Source organism: Rhinocladiella mackenziei (genome assembly GCF_000835555.1).
Source record: "Rhinocladiella mackenziei CBS 650.93 unplaced genomic scaffold supercont1.9, whole genome shotgun sequence".
Taxonomy (NCBI): domain Eukaryota; kingdom Fungi; phylum Ascomycota; class Eurotiomycetes; order Chaetothyriales; family Herpotrichiellaceae; genus Rhinocladiella; species Rhinocladiella mackenziei.
The window spans coordinates 379,131-400,233 of NW_013550596.1; the positions used below are offsets into that span (position 1 = coordinate 379,131).

Sequence of the window (21,103 nt, forward strand, 5' to 3'; positions counted from 1 at the left end):
TTGACCTGTGCTCGGATTCCAGAGCCTGACCGTCCCATCGTCCAATGCAGAGGCCAGCAGTGAGCCGTCGGGCGAGAAGGCCACCGCGTTCACCGAACTAGTGTGTCCCTCCAGCTTCTGCACCTCTTGACCCGTGCTCGGGTTCCAGAGCCTGACCGTCCGATCGCTTGATGCAGAGGCCAGCAGTGAGCCGTCGGGCGAGAAGGCTACCGCGTACACCCAATCAGTGTGTCCCTCCAGCTTCTGTAGCTCCGCACTCCACATTACTGGAGTTATCGGATGCCTCGATATCCATGTTGGGGTCTGACCACAAATGTTCCTCACAATACTGGTCTGTGGTGCGAAAATCATAGCCGACGAATAAATCTGAAGAGGAGCAAGGTCGGCGATATATCGATTCGCAAGGACAACCCGTCGCGCGTCTTCAAGAAAGGCTGATAGCTGAGTTGACTCGTTCGCCTGTTGCCTCATTTTAGGGCCAGTCTTCTCTCTAGACTTCTTAACAAGAGGTCACTTACCGGCACAATTGATTGTAAGGCGCCTATGTGTCCAATGGCTTCAGTGATCCTGTCCATTAGGCTTAGAGCTTCAAGCCAGTGGAGGAAGTGCTTCTGTAGGAACATATGCACTTTATCATCGTCATGAATCGGAGCCTCGCTATGCTGGACATGATATACCCAGTACCGGCATGCATACTGAAAGGGGGGTGTAAGGCGTTCATCGATTATAGTTCGGTCAAGCTGTCGTCGTGGCTGGCCCGGATATTTAAGATCGCATAGGTTCTCTCGCAGACCATTGGACAGCAATTGCAGACATTTCGTCACAAGCATTCGATGCGTGGCCGGGCCGTTCACCCCAAAAGGTTCGCGTCGAAGTCTGTCGCTCAATAGAAACTCGCTAAAGGATAGATGAAAAGTCCGAATAGGCGTCTCAAAGTCGGCGGGAACTTGCAGAACAGAATGCAGATAGCCTAGAAGGGGCTCGATGGTGTCTGTTGACACATTGAGAAGGGATGATAGGGAACTCACGGAGAGCGGTTCGGCAAAGGTGATGATAGATCCAACGATCATCTGGAAGTCTTGATATAGCTTGTTCTCATCATTTGAGTCGCTTAAGGTTGCTGAAAGTTGCTGGACGACAGGAAGGTAGGTTTTCTCGATCTGGGATATATGAGCCACACTTCGAGATTGTAAGATCGTTTCAAGCCGGCGTTGAGGAGGAAAATGAGGATCGCCGATGAAACGACATATAGTCGCAGCAACGATAAACAAAGGGACGGCCATATCGACTAGCACTTCAAAGGCTTTATCACCCGGCCAGTCATGATCGAGTGTATTTGATCGTCGTTTAGAATTATAATTCTTCCTGATCTTGGAAGTTGCATCCTTCAAAAACACAGATATGTCATGCTGAATCATCGTTCGAGGAACCTCGTGTAGAATCATGTCCTGACGAGCATCACCATGCATACCCTCCATCCCTTCCAGGATAGGCATATCGGGCCGGCTCGTCAGAAAGAGTTTAAGACAAACAGTCGTGATCTGGGGAAGGCGAGACCATAACTCGAGAATGGTTCTAACATCGCCTTCATTCTGACATTCGTCCAAAGCATCTACCACTACCACTAGAGTCGAATAGCCATTGGTAGGGGTTTTCAACTTTTGCAAGGGTTCATAAATTAACTTGTCGAATTGCATGCCCAAACGCTTGTCAGATATGAAGGGATCGGAAGTAACCACTTCCGCGATAAGAGTATCCAGCCCTGATACCTTTGAAACAAGTTCTTGGGCAATGGTGGGAAAGAATAGCGATGCAGAACCTCGGTCACCTTCACCTCGTTTAAAGAAGAAACTGGCCCCAAGATCCACACCTCCCAGGCGACCTGGACCGGTTAACCACTCCGCGAAAGTCCGGGAGATGGTAGACTTCCCTGTGCCGGCCTTGCCATTGAGCCAGAAGATGCGATTGCTCTGGGGTTGCTGAGCCCAGTCCCGAAGATGATGTAGTAAGTCGACTCGAGTATCACGATGGCAGGTGATATAGTCCTCGCCATGGGAATCGAACGCGGCTCCTTTGACATATGGCAACCTGGCCAAGTCGATCTTCTTCTCTATTCGGCTGAGTGCTTCAAGTTTATGGGATCTCTGGAGCTCCTCGAGCGTTCCCTGGAGTTTTCGCTGAAATTTTTCAGTGTGCTCGCGATCCCGGGCATTCAATGTACGGTCACAATTACTCGCCTCGATCTCAACATTCATGCCAAGCTGGTTGCATTCTTTTTCGAAATCCTCGATATCGCCGTCTTTCCAAAACGCGGTAAAGGCGCGCTGGATCGTTGAGGTCTGGTATATCTGAATAGCTCGGGCCAGAAACTGAAGGATGTGCGCATATAGCTCTGTCACAGCAGTCTCAAAGTTGGTTCGTGCGAGTGTCGCAGGCAGCCCATTCAAGAAGTCCACATACGCCTTCAGTCGGTTTGCCATGTACAGAACGGTTTCGCACCCGACTAGGAGGGAAGTCATTTGGTTCGCCTCAGACACGGCAGCCTATCGATTAAAGCATAAGGTTTGTGGGCTAGACTTCGTAAGAAATGACTCTTGCCTCAAGAAGTAACCGAATGCCTGCCCACGGCAAGCCAACATGTACGGGGTCTGCACTGGCGGCGATATCGCCTACGTCCTTAAATCGGTTTAGCCAGTGTACCACCTTATCGGCTTCCTCTTTCAATGTGACTTTCCGCCCAACAAATGTAAACGTCCACTTCTTGTCGATGTAGCACCGTTGCTTCTCCTCGGCCGCAGCCAAAGCCTGCGTAAGCGCCAAGTCAACGTCATTGGAAGTCGGAAGATATTCTCGAAGGGTTGCACGATCGCGATTTCGGAGTCGCTTGAGCGCATCGTCCAAGATGTTGTTGCTGGAGGAGGGGCTGGAAGTTGCCTGCTGTGGTGATGAGGGGGTAGCGCTGGCGTTTGGTGAGTCAGCCGCAACCAGTCCAGCTGATGGTGGGCTCGACGATGCCAAAATCTGCGTTGATGGTGAACCTGGTGACTGTGATGTCAACGCCTGGGTCGAGGCTGACACTGGTGTTGGTGATGAAGCCCTGCTTCTGTGCTTAAAGGGTTTAAATAGGCGCTCTCGAACGCTAAGCTTTGCAGCTGGAACCCGAAGGCCGCTCATGCTTGACGATGTTTAATGAGTATGCTGCAATAAATTCACTAGCGGAGTTGTTCGTTTCAATCTCGAATGGATCACAATCTGCATTCGTAAAGGGAAACCGTCGAAAAGGAATCGTCCTGACTGCGGCCTCGAGGCTAGCTGAACCACTGCCCAATGCCAAGGCAAAGTAACGTGCGTGCCCACCCCACGCCACCACCGCGCCTGCTGCAGGAGTGTCGTTTGTTTTAGCTAGGCAAACTAGGGATGGGATATTCACGGGGGTAAAAGCGTAGCTTCTGGATTCTACGGAAGTTGTCTTTTATGGGGGCTAGCCCCCAAACCCCCAGGCCTCACTGCGTTCGAAGGACCGGTAGCTGCAACAGTGCCAAGCCATTTACTCACGTGATTGACCCATCAAATGGGTCTTGGCAATTCTTGGCGTCGCACACACACGCTTCGCTAACGCTAAGCTTTTAATTACGCGATCCCACCGAAAATTCAGGTATGTATTTTACTCTCCTAGAATTCTCCCCCAAATTGACACAATTGAACGCCAAATCGTGGTTGACATATCTCGGACGTAACCGAGTGGTAAAATACTTAGGTTACAGTCGAACCTAGGCGCCCCATCTATGAGCCAGTTATACACTGACCATAAGGAGGGGGGGTTCGAACCACTGGTGTTCCTTTTTTTGGCTGAGTGTCACGGTGCGGACGTGTGAATGCTGGGAAAGTTAGCCGAAGCGCTCTTCCTCAGCACCCTTCCTCAGCATTCTTCCTCAACTCTTCCTCCGTCACGGGATCACGCGCCAAGAGATCTCATGACCCCTTCGTCGCAACCCGGGGATGCGATTAGCATGACTCTCACAACGCGCGCTCTGATTGGCTGTGACAATCGCAGCCCCGGGTTACGATTGCCACAGCCAATCGGAGCGCCACGCTCCTCCTCACCCTTTTCGAACCCGATGTCAACGCCTTCGTGGTGATGTGGCCGCGACGCGAACGCAACTCGCTTGGTGGCCACGGTAGCGATAGACCATCATTTGCACATGCGACCGGGAGACAATCATCTCCTCGACTTGGGTGAGCGCGGGTAGATGGGCCGGCAGCTCTCCCGGATCCATCTCGTTCTCGGCAGACAATGAGTCTTGTTGGCCTTGTCCAGTAAGAAATAGGCGTGGCAGACCCCCTCCTTTAAATCCATCGAGAACCATCGTTCCTAGCAACGGCTACAGGACTCCATGCAAACCTACTCCATGGCAGTGTGAAAACTCTGGATCGACGTCCATTGTTCGGGTGGGAGAAAGCCCGAGGCTGGCAGTTCGGGTCGAGGTCGTTCGGCCGTCGGTGGTGGAGGAGGGGGGGGAGAGAGCGCGCTGGGGGGGGGGAGGGAGGATCGAAGGCGGATGAGATTCGAGAAGAGGAGTCCGCCCTGGACGTGTAGGAGCTTCTGTGGGCGGAGTCGCACGCCTCTTGGACGGGATCGTCGGCAGATAAGGTTGGAGGAGAGGAGGCAGTTCTGGCCTCTTGGATGGGATGGTCGGCGATGACGCTGTTGAGCCCTCCTTTTTCTGGACTTGTCACGGCAGGATATACAGGTGGAAAAGACCTTGCTCCGGGGGGGGGGGGGCGGCGGCATCTTTGAGAAAGGAGGAGAGGAGGCGCTTTTGAAGACAGGCGGAGCAGTATTTGGCATTTTCGTCGGACATGACAGAAGGGAAGAGAGCGGGCAACGCGTCGAAGACGCGCGCGCAGATCGCGAGATCATGTGATTTACCCTTTTCTCGGCCAATCTTGTCGGGATACACCACCTTCGTCCTCGCTTACTTACAGGTCCCGCAGGCTACGAAAGTCTTTTGGAGAACGCAGTCGAAGAGGGTATAACTTTGAGGTAAGAAAGGTGAGACATGTGGAGGTCGGTTTTTTAGCTCAGCTCAGGTTAAAGGTATCCTGTTCGATCAACGAAATTGCGCTTTAAGGTCACATACTAGTTAAGAGGGGGCTGGTGTCAATCATGCCTTAATATACGTTCAAGGTTGGGCAATCAAAAGACACTTGACACAAGCTCAAGGTATGGCCGCAGAGAAGTCCTTCGGACAAATGTGCACTATGCTGAGCGACGTTTCCGGGATTCAAAATGTGTCGAACAGAGCGAGATGCGGATAGAAGGGGTGAAAACTCGCGTGTAGATTACAACTATAGAAAGGGGGGAAAGGCCCCTATATAGGCCAGAATAGGGGTTCTTGGCACTAGGCACCAGCTGTCTTAACAAAATGTCATACATACATTCCCATTGTATGCTCAAAAGCTTCCCTGGTTTCGGGCATGATTCTTGGACCAGTACGGCAAGTGTTCTGAGTTTGGGGCGGTCAGAGATCCTGTGTGGAAGCCCAACCCCGCTTTGTATATCTAGTCTGGAGTACGTTTGGGGCTCCTAAGCCGATTTGCTTACTGCTGACTACCTACGAACGACGCGCGGGACGCACGAAGCGACTTCCCACGAAACCGACTTCGATTCCGACGCTCACGTCTATTAGCTAAATCTCTCCACGCAGGGCCCAAATGGATCCTTCGATGAGAGCCCAAACAGGCTTCGACACTTGTGCAAACAGCCACGGCTTGCTTCTGAGGTGCAAGCAAAAACCTCGCTGTCACGGGATCTCTTGACGCTTGATCTCGTGACACCAGCAACCCTCCTCGAGACTTTCTCCCGTGCTTTCTCTTCGAGGACAATTGTCCTCGACCCCTTCTCTTAGGAATCTCCTCCTAAGATCGGTGGTGTGATAGGATATCCGCCCCTCCCCGCACTTCCATCCCCGGCCTTCCTTGGCTCTAGGACAGTATTCCCCGGCTTATTTGATTGACAGGACAATCCTCCTAAGCTTAAAATTGTGATGGAGATGATACCCATTAGGCCTGGCTCCGACACAGAGAATGTAGAGACCACCTTCTCAATGGATGGACAGTTGGATTCTCTGAGGAAGTCTCAGAACCTACAGGACTCGAGGCAGCGGCGTACTACACAAGCCTGTGGAGGTTTCTTCAGAGCGCATGCGCTATGATGGCGAGCCGGGATGGCGTATCGGGTTCGGCGTATTATGCTCTTAAAGGGAGGACAATTCTTTATACCCACAATTCGATGTCGTCAAATAAGGTGCGTAAACTGAGTTTACGATCTGTTGAACAAAGGGCTATTGTGTACAGGCTCCACAACTGAAACACTGGTGAGAGGTTTCCATAGACGACGACGTTACTGATGGTTGCTCTGTGTAACGACGTAGTATTCGCACGTCTATAAAAGAAGCCTCGATACCTCGACAAGTAGATAGAGAACAGAGCATTCAATACATCTCGAGTTGCACCCAGTTTTACAGTAACCAATTAATTCAGATTAAACCTCCGGCGACATCTATACAGCAGGTGTAGCGATAGTAACAGAGTGTGGGTGTCGCTCAAACTCTGTGTCATGACACACAATTACAAACTCGCCCTCCCCAGTCCCGTCACTAGGAAAGCTAAAAGAACATGCTCTCCTAAATTCTTAAACGTATTCACATTCATTTCATACCATCTCTGTCAGGAACAGAGCCCCCCCCCCCCCCAAAAACTTCGTAAATCATAGTCGATTCCTACTCCCATACCGATTTGGTAACTTCGGCACAGCCGGGGCGCCGTGATCTTGCACGGGATCGGGGAATCCAGCCTCGTGAAGCATCTCAGTGAATGTCGTGTTAGGTCTGCTGACTTCTTCCGTGCCATCAGGTCGTATTCGCTTCGTTGGAGCAAAACCGCCTCCCTTGTAACGAGCTGGAGTGAGAGTCTCGGGATCATGGTCGCTAGATAGTGATGAGATACCGGAGAATGTCGTACTCACACCTCTCTCGTTCGTCTGGTTGCTGTTCATGTTAGTCGTAGTATTGCTGTTCGGAGGTGTTTGGAACGGACTGCCCATGTTGTTCGTTACTGGGTATCTCTGGGCGGCCATACCCCTTAATGGCGCAATGGCCGCCGGATTCGGCGGCTGAACCGTGCCATTGGGAGGTGAATACACCCGTATGCTCTCTGTGCTTTGTTGATGAACAAGTCTTCGTTCCGGCGTGACTGGCAATCCTGGAGGGACTACCGGAACATTGTTAGGTACTGGCGGCGTGGGCATTTTCCAGTGACTTGGGGCGAATTTGGGACTCTGTTGACTCTTAGTCGAGAACATGGACTTTGCACGCCCAGTCGTCCGTCGGAGGAAATCAGTTCTTAGTCCTCCTCCAGACTCTAAAGGGATGGGATCCGAGATTGTAGGTTTGTGGATTGAAGAGTCGCCGGAGTGTCGTAGGTTAGGTTTGCGATGTCGCCCGCTGCAGATCACCCAGGCGAGCATTAAGAATGCTCCAATGAACATGCCCGGGAAGAAGCCCGCGAGAAAGACTCCGATGGGAAATTTGTTGCATGTAGGCTGAATTTGGGATGCTGATGAGTTGACATCAGTAGAAGTGGCGGTAGAGGTAGCAGTTGAGCTGCTTGATGTAGCTGTCTTTATAGCTGAGGTTGCTGAGGAGGAGGAGGAGGAGGTGCTGCTGCTGCTGCTGCTGCTGCTGCTAGATGTGCTATCTGTTGACGACGATGTGTCCGTCGTCCCCGTCTTGCTCGTACTCAGAATGATATTACACACTGGAGAACCCGAGTCGGATTCTATACAAGCATATCCAAATGGGCAGCATTTTTCTCCACATGTCGGTAATTTATCCCCCAATCTTGTAGTAAATATGTTTGCGTCCGCATTGGCAGTCACATTTTGTGATTGAATATCGCAAGATATGATCTGAATATTGGAGCAGGTGTTTCCTTCTGGACAGCAGAGTCCCGATGAAGAATTGTCCAGAGATATGCAACTGGTGCCGGAAGGACATTTGAAATCGTCAGGCAGTTTGGAATCGATTGTGGAACATGAGGAGTAATCTTGTCTTCGGTATAACGACGGTACTCCTGGAGGTATTGAAGACGTCCCGAACGCAGAAGTATTTTTCAGGATTGTGCTAATAGCAAATAGGAGACGCAGTGTACAAACGGAGGATCGTAAATACATGGCAGAGAGGGAGGTAGGACAGGTGGTTGAGATGACAGAGAGAGCAAATGAGGCAATACACAGGTATAGAGAAAGGTGCGAAATTTCTTCAACCATAAAGACAAGTCACCAGGACCGTCACCAGGGCATGTGCCAGAATAAGAGTGCGAACGAAGAAGGAAAACAAAGTTTGACAAAGAAAGGTGAACCCTTCACTTTGGAGACAGACAGACAAAGAGAAAACGCCCGATAAGATCCCCATTATAGAAATTACCGAAGAAGCTGGACCTGATCATGAGAGCGTGGCCATTGAATGTAGAATAGAAGTAGACTTCTGGCCCTCGGGTAGCCATTTACCAACCATATGCATGATGGAGGTTAGGAGAGGTCCGAGAATAGCCAGTGGCTTGCTCTTTGTGGACATGATGCGCAACCTTGTGATCCCAAGCAGGCGGGACAATGCACCGAAGCGGTCTCTCAGAATGAAACGATAGGTTGTAGAACTCCAAAAGAATGTCAAACGAATGGAAGGCGTTTTGGAAAGATGGGAGGGTGGACGTGGCGGAGGCAGACGGAAGTCGTTTCAGAGACGAGGCTCAGCCAAGCGATGGAGCTCTCTGATTGGTTGAAACTACAGCCACGACACCATTCCTTTTGGGGGGCAGCATTGGAGAAATTTGGACCGGGGGGATACCAACTTGCCATCAACTGAATTCAATCCCATCCCATCTTCCTCTGTCTCTATGCATGCTGTTCCATCCTCCGTTCATGATCATCCGACCTCCGACGAGGCCGCAGTCCCTCCTGCGAGCTGTCGTCAACCACGCTGTATGCAGTCCCTTCCCCAAAACGTTGTGGCCCACGTAGACTGATCTTGCGTGCTATGAACTAGGCTCCCCTTCTTCCTCGATCTCAACGTCGAAATAAACATGGGATCCCCCTCTGGGCAGACTCCAAGAAACAAGAAAGATTTGCCAAGTATGGCGTCCCGGGCTTCTTGTCCGCAAAAACCTATCAGGAAACCTATCTGAATTACACCCAACATCTATGTGATCGTTTGAACGAATGGACACAAGGTACACCAGCCCCATTTGACCTACAAGACATCTGTCATTCGTTATAACACCTCCTCCTTAGGCACGGCCAATGAGTCGACCTCCGTCTTCGATCTTCACGCCACCTGCGCTCACCGACCTGACCGAGCAGCTCTCTACAATCACGCCGCGATGGCCATTCACACGCACTTCTTCTGGGAATCTCTTACGGACAGCGAAGACCCCGTAGAACGTCGCCCGGGAATAAACACGATGCGCTCCATAGAGATGGATTTCGAGTCAGTAGACCACCTGCGCTCCGAGTTTCTCGAGACTGCCGACGCCATGTTCGGCAACGGTTTCGTCTGGCTCATGAAGCCACCTTACGCAGGCGGGCTCACTCTGCTCGCCACATACAATGCTGGCAGCCCGTACAGCGAAGCTGCCCCTCGCAGAGACAACCGCGACATGGCCACATTTGACGGACGGGGAATCGCAGCGCAGCTCTCCGCCAGCGGCTCCGCCATTGGCTCAGCAGGTACATTCGGCGACTTTAGCAGTGCCCGCGCGAATTTATTCGAGGGCGCTCTCAACGCCCAGCCCATCCTGTGCGTCAACCTGTGGCAACACCAGTACATACCCGACTGGGGCGTGCTGGGCAAACGCGCATACCTCACGGCCTGGTGGGATCGAATCGACTGGCAAATGGTGGAGAGACGACATTCGATGTATGAGACCGAAGGCGACAGGTATATCTCGAGGAATCGCCCTGCCCCATACAGGAACATCATGGATGCGATCAATAGTAACATGGCGTGAAAAAAGAATGACACGGGGTTGCAAGAGCATAGTTCCATTTTGTATAGATTGCCGAGGTAACAATAACTAGCATTTCTATGGGAAAGGGCTAAAGGAGAGAAAACATAGCCTGTATTGATTTGGACATTATGTCTGTGAATCGTGGGCGTGTATCAGTATTATTACATTCACAAGGCCATGTAGACCACGAGAAAAAGAGGGAATATATTCTCGACTTTCTATGCATTTTCTGGTTGCAACGTCGTTTGTTGGCAACGACTTGAACTTCGCTGGGACTCTCTTCCCCCGAGAGGGAGATCTGCAGCTTCTTGATAGCTTTGAGGCGAGCTTCCAGCCCTCGTCAATCGCATACCCGGTACCGCCAGAGAAGGCCCGCATTCACCGAGGCTCTATACCAAGACCTCATAGTCGAGGTTGAATCTGAACCCTGAATATGACCACCACGTGCGAGTGCGTATTGTGTAAGCCGTAAGAGATGCACTGTCAGTCAAGGTCTAGGGCTTGAGCCTGCCGGCATGGCAACCCAATGTTTCGTAAACGCCGACCCTCGCCACGGCTTTGCTTGGTTCCAGCGTATCAGATACTGGCCCGTACTGGTGCGGAGACGTGGATGATATCTCTCTCTCAATATCTCAAGATCAGATCACAAGAAGTGAACCTGGGAGAGTCGACCTGTACAGGACATTGAGCGGGCGTCCATCGTGTGCTTCATGCTTCAATCCTAAGGAAAATATTCTTTTCACCGTGATCTGTCGTCTTGCAATTTTCAATCCCAATACCGAATAGTCCCGTCCAACCCGCCTGTCGCGACTTTGCTGCTTTCCTGCTGATGCCATGCGACGCATGTGACGGCCCCAGTCCCCTCTCCACCAGCTTGAATCTTATGCCACATTTTGCCTGTCTTCCAGTCCCAGAAACACACGTACCCTCCCGTGTCACCGCTCGCGATGATTCCGCCGTCCGGACTAATAGCCACATCGATCGCGTAACCACTGGTGTTCATGCCGCGGAATCCCTTCTTGCGGTTCTGTCGGAATTTATCGCCCGAGGCATACACGACGATTTGGTTATCAGCACTTTGGAATGCGACGTACTTGCCCGACGGATGCGGAGCGGAACGGACGAGTGCGTACATCGAGGGATCGGCGATAAATTTGATGGGGACGGGAATTCCGTATTCCCAGGCGCGAAGACTTTTGTCGTCCGAGGTCGAGATGAATCTTCGTCCTTCGTCTACAAAGGTAAGTGTATTGATGGGTCCTAGATGATGATCGTATTCTTGCGTCAACTCGCCGGAGCGCGTGTCGAATTGCACAATCTTCTTATCGTTCATTCCAGCAATGAACTCGTTGCCTTCTGGGTGGAATCTCAGGGTATGCGGTGTCTTGCCAGTGGTGAAACGAGATATGCATTTTCCAGTCTCCGTATCCCAAAGCTTCATCTGGCGATCGTAAGAAGCCGATAGGAATGACTTGCCGGTTGGGTGGAAATCCGTATCCGTGATGGCTTTGTTGTGACCTGAGAATGTGCGGAGAAGAGTGCGATCGTGGTGTGCATCCCATAGGGCAAGCTTGGAGTCGGCAGAAGAGGACAAGAGTAGATGTGAGGATCCGGGAATGAAGCGTAGAGATGTGATGGGTTTGGTATGGAGCTTGTAAACGTGGATAAGTTTTTTAGGCACGTAATTCTGTATCGATCCCGGTTCTTTCCGGAGGTCGATATCCAAGTCCTGAGGAACGTGCATATAAGTTCGACCTTGATAGTCGAATTCTGCCGCGCCATGGAACTCGGTACTTTCGGTAGCACTCGAGTCGTCTGCATACCCTGTAGCTTCTTTCGGAGGCGCAGGCAGCGGTGTCGGAACAATACCCTCTTCTACCCATTCTTCGTCAGAGGCAAGTTCTTGGTCGACAGCGGCTTCGGCTTGTTCATAGGCGTAGTCGTCGCTTTGATATTTTGCCCATGGACCTAAGTATGCTCCTTCGCCATCGACAATACTACTATTTCCCTTCTTTTGTCTCTTGGCCCGAATGGCGGCGCTGTCTTCCTTGGAATGGCGTAGCTGAACAACATCTTTCCCACCGTACTTTGCGACGGAGGATTGGTTCCCTACATATGCCCCCTCGACACTAGGATCCTTCGTATAACCGAGACTTTGAAAGGTACGATGTTGAGTTTTGAATGTAGCCTCAGACATGGTCGTCTCCTCTGCGTTTCCGGTAAGAACGTTCTTGCGCTTCAACGCATTTCCAGTGGTACTTTTGAATGGATTTGTCGGGCCTTGAGAGGGGCGGGTAAGATTATCGTAGGTGACATTATAAGTGAGGGCGGTGCTGGACGGGTTTGAGAGGATTATCTGCACTTGAGAGGTATTCTGTGCATTGTTAGGCTGACCCGCGCACCGTCTGGAGTATGAAGACCAAACCTCTGTTGATACATCTGGCGCCGCATTTACGGGCTTTGGCAGCGCCGGTGTAGGTTGCGACGGAGCTTTCTCATCTTCGCTCGAGTCATAGGCTGCTCCAAGAAGGCCAGACATGTCGTATGCGGCCAAAAAGGGTCCAAAAAGTCCAGAACCGAAGGCGATGGTTGTACCCAAAATATTAGAACACTTTCTTGCAGCCTTGCCCGATGATGGCATCTGCCAAGAGGAGCTAACTATTCTTGGCACACACCGACGCTGCCCTATGCTACGGGCTAAGTCCAACCCTCTTTTATAAGTCTCGTCTCCTGGTAAAGCATTCTACTATTCGCCACCAAGCATTTCAAGGACACAGAATGGCAAATGTTAGAAGCGATGCCATCTTTCCCTCAGAAGGGTATAACCTCAGATCAAGATATTGACTAATTGCTGGAGGAGTTTTGACGGCAAATAGAGAAAGGAACAATGGCCAAAGGAAGGCCACAGGCGTGGCCACCAGCTTCATCTAGTCCTTATAGCATTCCTGCTAACAATCCATATTGTACCGACTCTAGTCTCTAGCTACGGTTCGTTATCAGTCGTATCTTCGTGGAGTGGCTTCCTTTACCTAGCGGCAAGGCCAGTTTGGTGTCTCACCATATTTGTATCCGCAGGACACGCTCTGCCGTGCCTCATCGAACACACCGATGGAATTATTAGCCAGTCCCGTTGTGCCGATGCCGTCCTCACCCACATCATGAAGAGTAGCAGGGCTGTTGTAGTCAGCCGGTGACCATCCATTCTTGTGGCCGTTGTTGAGTAGGCTTGCACCGCGCTATGAACGAATTGTTAACCCGAACTTCGAGGGTAGGACGGATATGGAAAGCGGTAATTTACCTTCCACCCAGCAATTCTTTCGTTGCACTTCTTCCCACCAGAAAAAGCTGACCCATCCAAAGACGTGATGCACGATAGGGTTTCGCATAAGGTATGTAACATGACGCGCCCGGATTTTCGGCATGGTTGCAGCCTGTGTTATCTGGCAGGTACACATTGACCATCCAGTATCCTGAGTTATTGTAGCAGAAAAAAGAAAAGCACCCTGCGCGGTCGTCCTGTCAACGAATCGGCCCATGGCCCCTTCTCTCTGACTGGTGCTAGATATGAGAGATCAAGTATTAGTCTGGCACGGACTATGGGCCTTGATCTGCTTTCCATCTTTGGGTGACTTTTAGGGGAGACTCACACAATAAAAGTTCTGATCTGCTTGTCAGGGAAAGACCATACCCGGGGGACCATGTAACCAAACATCGCTTGACTCATTGTGTTTTCTGCCGCTGTTGCCCTCACTGTTGGACACACTTTTGATCCCAGGTGAAATTCTCGAGAACTTACCCCAAATTCAGCTCCCGGACTCTTCGAGTATGAAACACCATACCACTCACGACTAGTCCAGGACATCGATCCGAACAGGGAATAAATGTCGCTGAATATATCCATGGCAGAGATTTGTAGCCCATTGTCCGAATTCGGCGCAAATGTGTCCACAATGGTGTCGACATCATCAGAAACTTGGTCAAAGGAACTAGTCAAACCACCATACAATGTGTTGTACTGATTGTGAAGGTTGATCAAAGAGTTCCAGATAAGCCGCCTGGTGCATCAGTCAGAAAATGAGGTCGAGGACATTCATTATAATCAGGTTCAGATTTGATATGGAAGACCAGGGTCAATCTGGAGTTAAAGTTCAAGGTATCGTTGTCCTTGTACAAATACCAATAAGAAATAGCGTCAGACCAAGCAAAGTCGGCATGTGAATCTTTCCACATGGCCACAGGGTTAGGATCATCACTGGGATGACTGTCCATCAAGGCAGGAAACTTTTCCCCAAGAGGGGGTACTGTCGTACAGCGCGATCGTTCCATCAGGATTATGGTGGTCTGTGGGACAATCCTGGTCATGGGCACAACCTGATAGCTCATGTTATAGGTCGCGTCCAGGCAGCTGCTAGAAACACACAATCCTCCCGAAGCAGACACGTCAATGTTGCCATTGCGTTTCAGGCGTATACTTTGAGAGCCTGCCTGGACCGAATCGGGGAAATGCGAGGCCGTGAGTCCAGGTCCAATGGTCAAGCGGTGAACAACTTGACTATTGACAAGCATGTCGACCGAGTTGGTCAGCCCATAGGGTTTGTCATGGTATTGAGAGGATCCGTTACTTGAGCACTGAATCAAAGCCGTTTGAATAGAGTGGTACCACATTACACCAGTTGTGTCGCTGTCGGTAGAGGGAAACATATCCTTGAAGCTCATTTCGCCGTTCTTGTAGGCTGTAACGAATGACTGAACAAGAGGTCGTCATCCATCGTGTGACCAGCCGTCGGGGTTGGCGTATGCCCATGGTTGAGTGTCGTTATTTTGTTCTACCCACAGGTTTCCAGTGTAGAGAGACTCAGGACCATCATTCTATACGATTGTAATTTCAATAATTCCTAGCAACAGTCCTTATTGCAACTCACCCTGGTTAAGACTTGAGCGAAGTCCGGTGCAGGATCCATCTCAAGAATATTCATCATTCATGTTGTCAATCCCCAATCGGATTGACGAAAAAGGTTCGCTCCATACTGTGTTAGCCTATCAGAGAGCCCATGGTGGCCCAAGGTGTCAACGAGGTTGCCTTACCGAGTTCTTGTATTGAAGTGGACTCAAACCTACAAAAGATCAGTGGACCAATTAAGCGTCGAACTCTGGCCATGCAGACAGAAAGGATTGGATCAGCGCCGGTCAGGCTCCAAATATCGCAGCTCTCACAGAAGAAAGCGTTTGAATGGATGAAATGGCGGATGAGCACTCCTATTATGAGCCAGTCATTGGCCTTCCCAAAGCCTTTCAGAAGGCCAATGACTACCTTCCAATTTCTGTGGTAGCTGCCGTCATTTTCCCCTGATACGGTGAGCATCAATACAAATTGAGATTGGCAGATGTTCTTCCTCATCGCCATTATCAATCAGGTGAATTATGATTTGTGCAGCTTTGTTGGCATTGACCAAGGAAAGGCCACCTTTCACTCATATTCCCCGCCCAAAACGCCAAGGGAGATATAGCCAGATTTCATCAAAACCGAGGCCACTTTAGCCACCTACAACATTTCAAACTTCTCCTTTCAATGTTGCATCTAGACGCTCTCCGTACTTGTGCAGGCTCAAGGAGCAGACCGCTCAATCAGTCATCTCCGATCTTGTAACCACCGGTCCCCTCCAGCTTCCGAGGAGGAACGTTGTGACATGGCCTCCACCCGGGTCGCTGCAAGGTCATTCATTAGTATATCGCCTCCACCAGCTTCTCTGATACTGTTCTTTTCCCTTTCCGACCAAAAATACCTGGTCCAGCTTGTACGTCGTCATTTCCCGAAAACATATTTCCATCACATTCGTCTTCCCCCCCATTGTCGCGATTCTTATCATCCATCCCCCTCTCTGGAAGCGCTGTCCTCGACCCTGAGATCTCATAGGCTCGTTCCAGGAGCCCATTGTTGCCGGTATCATTGATTAGGAGTAGCTGCCATGCCTCATTGCGTGTGATACTTCATCACGTAGTCAGTTTGATTCGTCCCTGATAAGTGCCACGATCATGCTGTAGAGATAGAAGAAGAACATGATCAAGTGGAAGCCGAGTTTGATAAATGATTCCTGAAGAAGGTAACATTAGTATCGGAGCTGTTGCAGGGCGCGTTTAGGAACCATATGTCCATACCTTTTTGTGAACGTTCAATTTACGGAAGATCTCCGTTGCATCAAGCAGATGTTGGTTTTCAAAGATTCTGTGATCATGCCCATTATCAGCCCCCAGTTCTTCCTACTTCTGTCTCGCTTGATATGGGCACCCACTTCTTTGCGTTGAACGCCAGGAGCGGCAAATTCAACAATATTGCCAGCCAATACCCATTGATGAGGAAAAGGAATGTCAAAAAGGCGTGAACGCCGGCTTCGGGAACAATGTAGGTGTTGAGGCGGTTGCAGAGATCAATTGGGTTGATATAGTCACTGATCAAGATTAGATTTGTATGATGAGGACAACTTTAAGAAAAGCTCATGCGACGGGGGAGCTTGTGACTGACCATTCAAGATCGCTGTACATAATGGTGAAAAAGACTTGAAGGAAGAGATTGACGGCGTTTATCAGAACAGCGAGCAGGTATAACCACGCCTCGCCCGACATCGTGGAATCGAGTCTTGCTTTGCTTGAGAAGGAAGAGGAGTCTTGTACAGGTTCAACGGAGCTGTAAATACGAACAGTTAAGGGAGGGCTCGAGTAGAGACAGTCACAGGATTCGCAAAAGTGAGAAGGCTGGGAGAGTGCGGCGTATGCTGCGGACGATTGGGGATGTCAAGAATACCACACGATCGATTCCGGTGAGCAAATTAGTACCAAGTTGGAAGGGAGATGGCACCCGGAAAAGATCAGAAGCGAACAGAAACTTGTCCTTTTGGCTTTTGGGATATGGAGTGAGGTAGTAGAACGGGTGCGAATGAGATCAGGTGTGGGGGGATGGCAGTGGCAGAAAGCAGGCAAAAAATCTACCTCACTGGTAAATGTGATCCACCACAGAATCCATCACTTTTCTACGGAGGAGTGCTTTCCTTCGAGTAGCAGACACCAGGCACCAAGGCACCAGACCAGCATAAAAATTTCTAGAACGAGCCAGGTACTAGCAGCAAAAAGCACTGTCGAAGCTTGTGGGTTGAATCTGCTCGGATTTCCCGGCATGCGAAGAGCATTGCATAAAGACTATCAGGATAAGCAAATTCCGTCCTTTTGTGTTAGTTTTTCATGCAACAGCCAATAGCCCCCTTTCATGAATAACATCCAGACCTCGTATACCAGCTCAAACTCCTTGTCGCCTTTTCCGTGCAATCCCTAACCTTTAATCCGAACTACCAATCAATATAACCCCTACAGAACGGCACTAACCTAGGACCGGCCTAGATTATCTCAGCCGGAGAATCTCTTCCCATTACCGAATGAAACCTGGGGCGCAAATTAAGCTCCTTCTCTGTCGATGCAGAGGGACCTTTTGAAAAGTAAAAAGCAGAAGAAAGGAAGAAATACTCTTTCAGTCCTCTTCTTCCATGGGGCCCAGCCGGAGACCGTTGGGAAACCTTCGCCGTTCTGGACAGGACAAGTCGCAACTTAGTGTCAAATGATGCACCCGTGAATTTCCAATCGCCCACAATTGCCGCTGTAGTGCTGAATTATGTCCGAATGCGTCTACTCCTCCACGCTGGTCGACCATGGTTCGGAGAGCATCGACGTGTAATTGTTCTTCGTTAGCCTGGCCAAAATCCGAGGTGTAGGTTACAAGCAGGAGCACGGCTTGAATGTTGGCATCGGAACTGGCGTGACCGGATACTTGGAGTTGATTCCAGAGAATATTGGTTCCTCGCCCCAGATTCGACTGTGCATCGACATGATCCTGGGCCGTTTCAGGGCTCCCGTGTAATCTCCATCGGAGCGCATAGGAGTAGGCAAGCAGCAGACATCGGGACGCCTCATGTTCGCGCATAAACCTAATAGCTGCGTCAAAGGGCTCTCTAGATTCTGCATGTGCGCACAATGTTGTGGAAACTGTAGAGCAAATGTGAGGACTGGTCGACTTCAATTCCCGAAATGTTACTTACGAAATTGCAATATTGCGTCTTCGGCAGCTATGGGCGGCGATGTTGATGGGGTCGCCACTGGCAGTGATTCGGAGGCCGGAATCGAAACTGATCGGCTTGCTTGACTTGCCGGTCCCTCAGATCTCTCAGGCTCTTGCTCCTGGGCACTAGAACGTCGAGTCTGATCAGGCGCCGGTGACATGGAGACAGAACTCGCACTGCTCGCAGAGGAAGTGGTCATTTCCATCTCTGACCTGGGACGTCTGCCCCATTCCAGATAGCGCGTCTGGCTAGACCGTCGCAGCAGTCTTGATCGAGCATCTCGACGTTGTGCTGCTGAGTGATATGCCGTGTGTCGCTGGATGGCACTCCTCACGTTTGGGTCCTGGCTGTCGACAAATTCAATCATATTTGGACGACGTGTTGCCCCCGAGTCTCTTCTCCGGCTCCTCTGTGGATTGTTTCCCTGAGGAGGGTCACCACCTGATGACATGTATGAAGGGTATGGTCTAGAGTATAAAATTTATCGATTGAATTAAACATATACGGTGTAAACAAAGAACGTCGTTGACGGGGTTGAATGCTTACTCTCAGATGGTGTGACACCAACGTTGATATATTTTATTGGAAAGACAGGCCAATCATGAGACGTCTCTCGCAATACCTTTCGCAACAGCGTCATGAGTGAATGCCGCCTCGCATGGAGGCTGAGAGCATGTAGGCTGAACCAGCGCCTCGAGCGGGACCCAAAAAAGGAAAACGGCCAACGAAAGGAGTGGCAGGGATTCACATGTGGACGGAGGTTATTGGGGAAATGAGCGGGAAAGCGAAGTTCGGAGAGCCGTGCCATCGATATAAGCATTCCAGAACCAGCAAGAAGCAACCAGAGTTGTTCCGGTGCCTTGGGACAAAGCTTCTATGGCACCGGACCAAGAGGGGGGGCTAGACAGAGCCGATAAGGTGATGTGACATGTGGCCGCACATTCCTCTGGGTAATCGCGCATGTGTGTATATGCATTCCGTAAGCTGCCACCCCGGGAGATAGACGAAGCCTTCACTCTAGACTGTTTATCCTTTTCCATTGACGGTGAGTGGCGGGAGATGCGAGCGAGGCTCGGAAGCAGATGGGATTGGATGAAGACAACTGCGCGGTCGAGATTGAAATGAAGAATTACAATGAGTGATTTGGAAGGAATATTCACTGGCACTGGGGGATAAAGGAACATCCGGAGAATACGGGCCGGAGGGAGAGAAACACTGGAGATGGGGATGAGCCTCGTTGATGATGAACGACCCTACGGCAATGGTAAGGCAGGTGTAGAGATGATGCGAGAAGGACAGCCACGGTTTTACACGCTTGGCGGCACCGTAACAATGTCGGAGTCAGCTGATTTTGCCACCGTCCCCATCGAGAAATTTCATTCCCTCAGGTCTACAGCCTGGTCGCGAGATGCTTGCGATCATCTTGCCCCTATGCTCCCGTTACGACTCTTTCCCTGCAACGCCTTCAGGTCTACTCAGGATTTTTATAAGGCCAGAGGACCCAGGACTCCTTGTTCTCTGCCACTAACGGCTTTACGGGCAGTTCCCAATCACAGAGTTTTCCTTCTCCTACGAGTTTCTATACTTAGTAGACATCGGAATATGGCCATCGCAAGTTACTCACTTTCTCATAAATGCAGTCTGCCAGTCATATTGACAGCAGCAACCCGGACCATCAGGATGGGCCAGGCTGAACCATCCAACAGAGGACAGCCAGCAGTGTCTCTAAGCAGTCTACTACGGCAGGAAGGAAAAATTCTCCAGCTTGTCAAAAACTGAGCAGAGACCGAATGCGGCGACGCATCTGACCATCACTTTGACAAATCTGTTGACCATACCTCGGGATTTTATAATATGGTGACTTGTCGCATGGCCGTCAAATTTTATAAGGATCATGTGACCCCTTCTCTTTTGGCGATAGGACATTAAGCAACAAGGCTGCCCTGGCATTCTACGCAACCTGAATTCGATCTGCATGTTCACGCACTTATGTTCGACAATGAAAAGATTTGTCAATGGGCAAAAACAATCAGCAGTCAGGATTCCCAAATGGTCACCCACTTTAGTACTAACTGACCGGCGTAAGGCTTAAGTACCACTGAGCGAACGGGGAGTGCTGCTTTCCTTACCCTATGGCCGATTGCGAGAGAAGAAGTTGCGATGTTATTAATATAGTTTCATCAGTCCGCTGATTATGGATTCTTGACCATTAAGAAATCCGTGCAACATACCCCCTGCACCACTACGTATCCTTCGCAACTCTCGAGGCACGATTACGCCCCTTCGTCGCGCTCTTAGGTAGAATCATCGACTTCTGCCCCATCTGCTAAAGACCGGCATGTCTAGAACCTATCCCTTGGACCAGAGCAGCCAATGCCCAACTTCAAGGTCCGTTGAGGAAGCACCAATCCAATTCCATCCTTGACGATCCACCACCCGCCGCTCTTTGATTGCTGACCGAACACAAAAGTAGCAGAATCAAACACTTTTTGCTCTGCACCTTTGCGAAGAATCTGTGGTGCCTCATTGCCCGTCTTCCAGGGCAGAGGCGCATCAGCGTGGCATGGATAAAACTCTCCAATGCCATCATATCATTGATCCCTGCTCGGGGCGACATGTGCATGGAACTCGGCCCGCATTGAGGCGCCCTCAGGCACTCTCAGGATTCAACCTTCATTCCCAGCAATGGTCACGCTGGGACCGGATATCCTTGTTCTCTTAAGCTGTTGGATTTTGACGTGTGGCATTATCGGCCATTTTGAGCCATGTCAGCACGATCTCAGTCGATCCATCCTGGGACGGGAAACAAACCCCTTCTGTAGGATCATCCTGCTGGTGGCACGATAACATCCAAATTCCCTCGCGATGGCAGTGTGTGTCAGAGCAATAACATAGTGCCGAGGGTATGGCAGAGGAGGCAAATTGGCACCACAGAT

General features: G+C 50.5%; 7 protein-coding genes and 1 non-coding gene across 8 annotated transcripts in view; 1 reads left to right on the forward strand and 7 right to left on the reverse strand.

The window, feature by feature from the left end:
* Z518_10348 (uncharacterized protein) overlaps positions 1-2,480 on the reverse strand; it is a gene marked incomplete at both ends in the record, with an annotated part of 4,154 nt that extends 1,674 nt beyond the window's left edge. The window contains 2 exons of the mRNA XM_013411892.1: positions 31-498; positions 519-2,480. Coding sequence (XP_013267346.1) covers positions 31-498; positions 519-2,480 — 2,430 coding nt within the window. The remainder of the gene's footprint in view (positions 1-30; positions 499-518) is intronic.
* Positions 2,481-6,769: 4,289 nt separating this feature from the next.
* On the reverse strand, positions 6,770-8,233 carry Z518_10349 (uncharacterized protein; the record flags this gene model as incomplete). The annotated part of the gene is made up of 1 exon (XM_013411893.1): positions 6,770-8,233. The coding sequence occupies one exon, from the start codon at positions 8,231-8,233 to the stop codon at positions 6,770-6,772; it is 1,464 nt and encodes a 487-aa protein (XP_013267347.1).
* Positions 8,234-8,980: 747 nt separating this feature from the next.
* Positions 8,981-10,065, forward strand: Z518_10350 (uncharacterized protein; the record flags this gene model as incomplete). The annotated part of the gene is made up of 3 exons (XM_013411894.1): positions 8,981-9,040; positions 9,105-9,288; positions 9,350-10,065. The coding sequence occupies 3 exons, from the start codon at positions 8,981-8,983 to the stop codon at positions 10,063-10,065; spliced, it is 960 nt and encodes a 319-aa protein (XP_013267348.1).
* Positions 10,066-10,831: 766 nt separating this feature from the next.
* Positions 10,832-12,604, reverse strand: Z518_10351 (uncharacterized protein; the record flags this gene model as incomplete). Its single annotated transcript, XM_013411895.1, has 1 exon — positions 10,832-12,604. The coding sequence occupies one exon, from the start codon at positions 12,602-12,604 to the stop codon at positions 10,832-10,834; it is 1,773 nt and encodes a 590-aa protein (XP_013267349.1).
* A 433-nt stretch (positions 12,605-13,037) lies between these two features.
* Z518_10352 (uncharacterized protein) lies at positions 13,038-14,781 on the reverse strand (the record flags this gene model as incomplete). Its single annotated transcript, XM_013411896.1, has 4 exons — positions 13,038-13,048; positions 13,124-13,301; positions 13,862-14,120; positions 14,243-14,781. 4 exons carry the CDS (start codon positions 14,779-14,781, stop codon positions 13,038-13,040), a joined length of 987 nt encoding a protein of 328 aa, XP_013267350.1.
* A 1,283-nt stretch (positions 14,782-16,064) lies between these two features.
* Positions 16,065-16,686, reverse strand: Z518_10353 (uncharacterized protein; the record flags this gene model as incomplete). The annotated part of the gene is made up of 4 exons (XM_013411897.1): positions 16,065-16,157; positions 16,222-16,288; positions 16,356-16,511; positions 16,586-16,686. 4 exons carry the CDS (start codon positions 16,684-16,686, stop codon positions 16,065-16,067), a joined length of 417 nt encoding a protein of 138 aa, XP_013267351.1.
* An 895-nt stretch (positions 16,687-17,581) lies between these two features.
* On the reverse strand, positions 17,582-18,534 carry Z518_10354 (uncharacterized protein; the record flags this gene model as incomplete). Its single annotated transcript, XM_013411898.1, has 2 exons — positions 17,582-18,093; positions 18,147-18,534. 2 exons carry the CDS (start codon positions 18,532-18,534, stop codon positions 17,582-17,584), a joined length of 900 nt encoding a protein of 299 aa, XP_013267352.1.
* A 1,657-nt stretch (positions 18,535-20,191) lies between these two features.
* On the reverse strand, positions 20,192-20,307 carry Z518_10355. The gene has a single exon (XR_001230606.1). It is a non-coding gene; the product is annotated as a 5S ribosomal RNA (ribosomal RNA).
* Positions 20,308-21,103: the final 796 nt, after the last annotated feature.